General features: G+C 41.8%; 1 protein-coding gene across 1 annotated transcript in view; it reads right to left on the reverse strand.

The window, feature by feature from the left end:
* The window catches only part of LOC308284242 (multidrug resistance-associated protein 1-like), a 72,953-nt gene extending 68,696 nt beyond the window's left edge, over positions 1 to 4,257 (reverse strand). The window contains exon 1 of the mRNA XM_080724806.1: positions 4,123 to 4,257. Within this exon, the coding sequence (XP_080580932.1) occupies positions 4,123 to 4,164 (42 nt within the window). The 5' untranslated portion in view covers positions 4,165 to 4,257. The remainder of the gene's footprint in view (positions 1 to 4,122) is intronic.
* Between the last annotated feature and the right edge of the window lie 3,087 nt (positions 4,258 to 7,344).

Raw genomic sequence — 7,344 nt, forward strand, 5'->3', positions numbered from 1 at the left:
TTAAATATTTTATTTCTTCTAGAAATAGCTAATCTTTCGCTCAATAGGGGAAATGCCTGTCGCAAGTTGATGATGTCATAAAACCATGCGTGGTCTAATTTATGGCATGCACGTGCACACAAAAAAGACACACATTTGAAATATTGATTTGATGCTCTTAATAACCATAGGAAGTATATAGTTTGTTTTCACATGCTTGCCATAAATTCCATAGGGATAGATCACTTTTTAATTTTACATTGTAGTTATAGAGGACAATTATAATGTATTAAGGCATATTTGTCGTATTAGCCAGAGATCATTTAAAGTAAAAGCATCAATACTGCACTGTAGATATAATCTGTCACAAGTAAAAGTCTGGAATTCAAAATGTACTTCATTAAAAAGCAAGAAAAGGAGCAAAGAAACATCTTTCTATCCTTAATTTGAAGCAAGAACATAACTGCAGGGTGTCGATTTCAACTTCAACACCCCGCTCAGTTCTTTGTAAAGTACAAAAGTATTGGCATCAAAATGTACTTATTTAAGGTACCAAAAGTAAAAGTATTCGTTATGCATAATGTCCCATTTCAAGTTTTCAAATGTATACGAATGTTTTGAAAATAGCAGATCTACAAGCTCACAATGCGTCACATCACAACACACTGTGAGCTTGTAGATGTACATAGGGCTGAAGTGGGTAATATATGTTTTGTAATAATAATCTAAATCTACAGTACCCATAACTAAAAGTTGCTAATAGTTTTAGTGGAGTAAAAAGTATAATATCTGCCTCTGAGATGTAGTGGGGTAGAAGTAAAATAATTGAAAATTGGAAATATGTCAGTAAAGTTAAAATATATAAAAATATATAAATATATATATATATATATATATATATATATATTAGTCCCCCCAGGAATCCGCGGAGAAAAATGCTTTATTCCGCGGAGAACAATCCTGATTCTGCGGAATTCTGTGGTGAACAATTCTTGATTCCGCGGACATTAATAAACAACCTAAAATGACCAGTTATCAAGCTAAAAATGATATAGTTCTAATAATCAAGTAAAGCCCTTCATGAAATAGCTACAATTAATTGTAATTAGTGGTTAGAATAATCAAATAATCATTTTTGAGAATAAAAATCTAATATTAAATCTATTATTTTTTTAATTGTTATTGTTTTTAATCATTACTTTCTGTTGCAAAGACTATATTGTCATGCAAATTAACCAATGCCCATAGTAACCACATTTTAGAGGATAGCCTACCTACTACCTAGTATGGGTGTAATATTTATTTATTCTCTTCTGTATTAGCATTGTTATTGCCAGGACCATTATAGAGGCAGAGAGGAACTATAGATCAGGACACAGTTTCTGTCAGGAACGAATGTGGGACCGGACCAATACAGCGTCAGTGCAACTAGCAGGAGGAAGCTAAGCTATTCCCCAGGCTCTGTATGAAGTGGCCACTTGCCAGACCATGTACACATTGTTTTATAATAGTAGTAATGACTACTCCCGCCGCTCTGCTGCCACTCGCGACCGCTATTCCGCGGACGTCAGAAAAGTCCGCGAACGGCCGAGAAATCCGGGGGTGGTCGCGAATTCCGCGAAATATTCTGCGATCGCGGAATCGCGGATTCCTGGGGGGACTAATATATATATATATATATATATATATATATATATACAGTACTTGAGTTACTTTAAAGTTACAAAGTTACACCACTGGGTAACAGGGTCCCAATTGTCACCTACTTGCTACTTCCTATAGCATCAATTATGTGGAACAAACTAATTTCATCCATGGAGTAGAACTTGACAAGCAGTCAAGATGCTGTATGGTTTATAGTGTGGTGCAGTAATGTAAATCACAGATTTGTTCATATTCCTATATTGAGTATAATTGTCCGTTCTGATGCTGAACAGGTCACCACTAAAGAGTTTTTCATTTTAGCGTGTTTGACATGTGATATGAGTATTTAACCCTGAGCAATTGTTTTAGTTGGGAGGGTATTTTATTCATTCTGCCATAGCTGCTTATGTAATATGTTTCTCTTTGGAAAATGAACTTGGACTTGTTGCTCTGCAAGGTGCCAAGTTGGACAGGCCAGTTCCTGTATTTACTCAATACTTTTAACGCATTTTAGACCTGTAAAAAGCCTGTCCGTTGTTGTACCTGTTCAATCCGGGAAAGCATCTGTGTTGTTTTAATTAAAGCAAGCCCTACTTCATCATACAAGACTGAAAATAGCCCATCTATCGGCTATGTTTCACTATTTTAAATTGTTTGTAAAATAATAATAAATAATCAAACCCATCAGTTGAAGTGGAGTGGTGCATTTGAGCAGTTATAGGCCTACCCTGTGTGTGTGTGTGTGTGTGTGTGTGTGTGTGTGTGTGTGTGTGTGTGTGTGTGTGTGTGTGTGTGTGTGTGTGTGTGTGTGTGTGTGTGTGTGTGCGTGCGTGCGTGCGTGCGTGCGTGCGTGCGTGTGTGTAAACTAGTTTTCTAAGAAACCCACCCTCTGTGGCATGGGTTAACCACATATATCCCGGTGTCTCTATTTTGGGTAGGTCATTATAGGTGAAAACCTAACCCTTACCCCAAAAATATTTCAAAGAAAATATGTATTTATGTATTTATTTGTTATATATGTATTAATCTTTACGTTGTGAGAGCTTGTGTTAGGCTATAGTGTAAATATGAATGGTTTAATTAGCATACATTGCTGGCTGAGGTCCAATCTGTCAACAAAACGTCAGGTTAAGGTTACCTGGGGCTAAACGGAGTGAGGCAAACTACTATTTAACCTACAGTACAGATGAGTCGATCATTAATTGCTCACTCGCATGCTTTGTGTGTCATTATGTGTTAACTTATGACCCGAAGAAAATGTGAACAGCCACTCTAGTGCAAACTTCGTGGAGTGTTTCGTAGAAAGAAAGAAAAAAGAAAGAAAGAAAGAAAGAAAGAAAGAAAGAAAGAGTTATGAAGGACAGAGCCAGGAGTTTATGAATCATGGGATGATTCTGTGGTGACTCAGGTATTAGGACCATGCTCTCACTGTCAAATTCAAATAACACTTCCCAGAATCACCCCGCGCACACGACCACACACGACCGCGACGCACGCACGCACGCACGCACGCACGCGCGCACGCACGCACGCACACACACACACACACACACACCATCATTTGTCTTCTGCACAGCACATGTTCAGCTATTACAGTAGGAACATCCTTCACACCACACATTGTAAATGGGGCAACAGACCATAAATATACAGAAGCTGTTGTCAGCACCTCTCTCTCTCTCAAGCTCTGTGAAAACCATCTCAAAACTTCTTTCAAGTCAAGGCATTTCGAGCGCAGTCCAGAAAGGCTTTACTGTACACAACACTTTATCCAGTCTTCCTTCCACAGAGCCATGTTCACATTGAGGCTAGTCTGACTCAAAGAGCTTTTTTCCCCCTTTTTTGCTGTTGTTGTATTGTTTGTTGTTATTATACCACTGTATTGTTTGAAGGAAGCCGAACAAAAATGCGTTTTACTCTTATGCACCTGTAGAAAAGACGTAACAAGTACAACCTTGCAGCATGAAGACAAACACACATACAGTAAATGGTTAAAGGTCCATTTACTGTATAAAATGTTCTCCGTAAAAACTTTACAAAGTGCATTACGTTCACCTATTTGCATTCACACGCCAATGGCAGGTTGGTGCCTTGGCATACATGGTTTCATGCCACGGCACCAACCTGCTCATCGGGAGCAGTTAGGAGTAGGACCTCAGTGTCTTGTTCATGGGCACTTTGACGCACAGTCAGGAGGAGGAGCATCTAACAGGGAACCTTTCGCTCCTGGGCTACCCCCCATAACGTATAGGTCTGGTATGTGCTCCATTTGGTTTCATTTGTATCAGTCAGAGTTAAGGGGAGACCTTGACATTTTAAAGTTTGAAAACTACTGATTTTGACCAATATGCAGGTTTAAATTAAATTCTGCAATGACTCTCTGTATTAACAATTCAACATTGTATCACGATATATATACGATATCACTGAAAAGGCATATCGTGGAGACATTGTATCGTCAATAATATGTATCAGCAGAGGAGGGTCACTACTACTCACCCAGAGAGGATCCAGGCCACTCAGGCTGCAGAGGTCATCCATTCCTCGTTCACCACCACCACCTCCTACTCCTCCTCCACCACCTCCTCCTCCTCCACCTCCCCAACACTACCCTCTCCTTCAGGGGAAACAAAAAAAATAAACTAAAGCAAAGAAAAGAAGAAATCCTGTCTTCTTCCTTGGGATAAATTCCGGACAAACCGGCGGGTTTGCCCTCGGTTTGTACCGTAAATCCCCTCTTTAGGTTCCAGACAGTCCCAGGTTGGTTTGGTCCTTCTCTCCAGTCTCTCTGCCCTTTCTTGCACTGTCCCGTGATGCGTGTCCTATGTGAGGTGCTGCTGCAGCACGCGGCAGAGCACACACATGTTCTCTATAGAGTGAGGCACAGCTTCACAGGAGCAGGTTGGATGACTGTCCGTCCGGCTGCTGTGCACTGACTTCTTGAATGGTTGTTGTAGTTTTTCAAACACTCCTTTCAACCAGTGTATTTTGTGGTGCATTCGGGAGACACCTCCTTTGATCTCTTGTTTCTTTTTTTTCTCTTTCTTCCCCCTTTTTTCTTTTTCAATGGTCTACATGCTGAGCCAGCATCTTGAATGAGTATGCTCCCACACCCACACCCACACACACACACACACACACACACACACACACACACACACACACACACACACACACACACACACACACACACACACACAAACTTACGCACACACACTCTCTCACACACACACACACACACACACAAACTCTCTCTCTCTCACACAGACACTCGTAGCAAGATCTCACACACAGTCCAGCTGAGTCGGGCTCTGAGACAAGTGTTGTGTGTTTGAGGGACCTCTGTTCGCCTGTAGCTTGCACTCTTCTCATAGGTGGCGGGTGTCAACACAGAGGGTTTCACTCTTGTTTTGGCCTCTTCTTTTCTCCCTCCTCTGTCTGCTCTCCCTCAATCCCTCTCTTTCTCTCTCTCTCTCTCTCTCATCTCTCTCTCTCTCTCTCTCTCTCCTCTCTCTCTCTCTCTCTCTCTCTCCCTCCCTCCCCCCATTCTTTTCTCCCCTCCTCTCTCACCCACGTGCTGTGTTCACCACACACCGCCAAGTCTCTCTCTCTCTCTCTCTCTCTCTCTCTCTCTCTCTCTCTCTCTCTCTCTCTCTCTGTCTGTCTGTCTGTCTGTCTGTCTGTCTGTCTGTCTGTCTGAACCAAAACACTGCCTCTTGTTTTATTCTTTTAGAATAGGTTCACTCTGCCTTGTACTGTACCTTTGTAAGTATTGTAGTTCTCATTCAAGGCAGACAGTAGGAGAGCCAGGAGGGGCACTGCATTGCTCTCACACAGAGAGACAGACGGGCCAGGCAGGTGGGCCTACAGTATTATGGACAGGTGTCAATGAGACCCCTGAACCCAGGACAATTGGGATGATTTGCACAATCATTATTTCTGTATAAACAGAAAATGTAACACCAGCAGGCTGATCTTTATTTACATTGTGAAAAAAGTGACAGTGAAAAAGCGACAGTGAAAAAAGAAACTATGTAGATTAAGCACTTTTTGATAAGCCTGGAGTTAGCTACCAGAATGCCCGCATGTGTTCAAGTTATTTTTAATAGAAAGACAATCACATTCATACCCTGTTCATGTTTTTGCAGTTTTCGAGATGACACTGAAAAGGCACTCAATCAATCAATGTGCAATCATATGCCTATATACTGTATACCAGGGTTCCCCAATTAGTTTTCCCCAAGGGCCGAATTATGTCTAGGGTACCAAGCCGAGGGCCACAACATTGCAGGGGGCGGCGGTGGCGTTCCCACTACTCCAGCGACAGTTCAGATATCGTCGTTGTCGGGTGAAAATCTTGTATGTCCAAAACCGTTAGTTTTGCATTTATAATTTTTGAGCGGTGGTAGACCGCTCCATAGCATGGCCGTGTGTGTATCCGTGTATGTATCCGTGTATCCGTGTATGTATGTATGTATGTGTGTATGTAGCCTGAACTACCACTCAGTGACCAGAGAGGGTGCTCTTGAGTCTAGTCTGAGCATCAACTGCAATATTCTCTCTCTCTCTCTCTCACACACACACACGCACATACACACGCACGCACACACACGCACACACACACACACACACACACACACACAACCACCGCTCAGTTCACACGGGTGTGATTTTATTAAAATTATTTTAACTAGTGAAAACAGCCGATCTAGAAGCACACAACGCCTCGGACCGCGAGGCGTTGTGTGCTTGTAGATCTGCTGTTTTCACTACTTTTGTGCGGCGGCCTTGTATGATTTGCGAAAGAACGTACAAATTTGGAGATACGAGGTTCCCACCCGACAACGACGATATACTAGTGTTGTTGCTGCTCTTATACCACCATTATTACTGGGGTTGGTGGGGGCCAGACAGTAGCCCCCCGCGGGCCGCGAATGTCCCGCGGGCCGCCTATTGGGGAACCCTGCTGTATACTATGCACCCGAGCTGTGCATGCTATAGTTTGACATTATTCCCCAGAGCTTTGCCCAGCCTGCACCATCATAACAGAAGTTGAGAAAGCGCGACGACCTCAACCACAGCACCACACAAAATAATTACAGCCTCCGCAAACCAATTTCTCTCTGGCTGCTCGGACTGAAACCACCCATTCTGTTTAGCTTAGAGAGCTCTGAAAACACCCGCAGTCAAATCAGCTTAACCGGCCAATATTAAAATCTCTCATGATGACATAATCATGTGGTGTAAAGAAACAAAGTACATTTACTCAAGTACTGTACTTACTGTACGTACAATTTCGATGTTTACTTTTACTGGAGTATTTCCAATTTCCAGTACTTTTAAAGTATAAATTAATGGCTGCAAAAGTGGTTACACAGATGCTTTACCGGTTTAAATGGCTAAACACTATTGTACGTCAAATTGCGGGGGGAAAAACTCAAAGCTCAAAATGCAATGTGTTTGGATCAGCATCAGAATAAGCTTTAGTGTTTGCCTATTTTTGCAGAAGTTTCACCCATTATGATATGCACAGAACAGGGATGCTAGAGTTCTTGATGCTAAGTGCAGTATTTCAATGTATTGTGCTTTAATTAGTTTAAAAAATAAATACAAAAATAAAAAATACGCGAGCCACTGCTATATCTTCACTACTGTCATGTCGCAGCTCAAACGTTGTACAACATGTCCCAAAATGGCATCATTCACCAATTCTTTGCAATC

This window comes from Nannobrachium achirus (assembly GCF_963921795.1).
Source record: "Nannobrachium achirus genome assembly, chromosome: 4".
Taxonomy (NCBI): Eukaryota; Metazoa; Chordata; class Actinopteri; order Myctophiformes; family Myctophidae; genus Nannobrachium; species Nannobrachium achirus.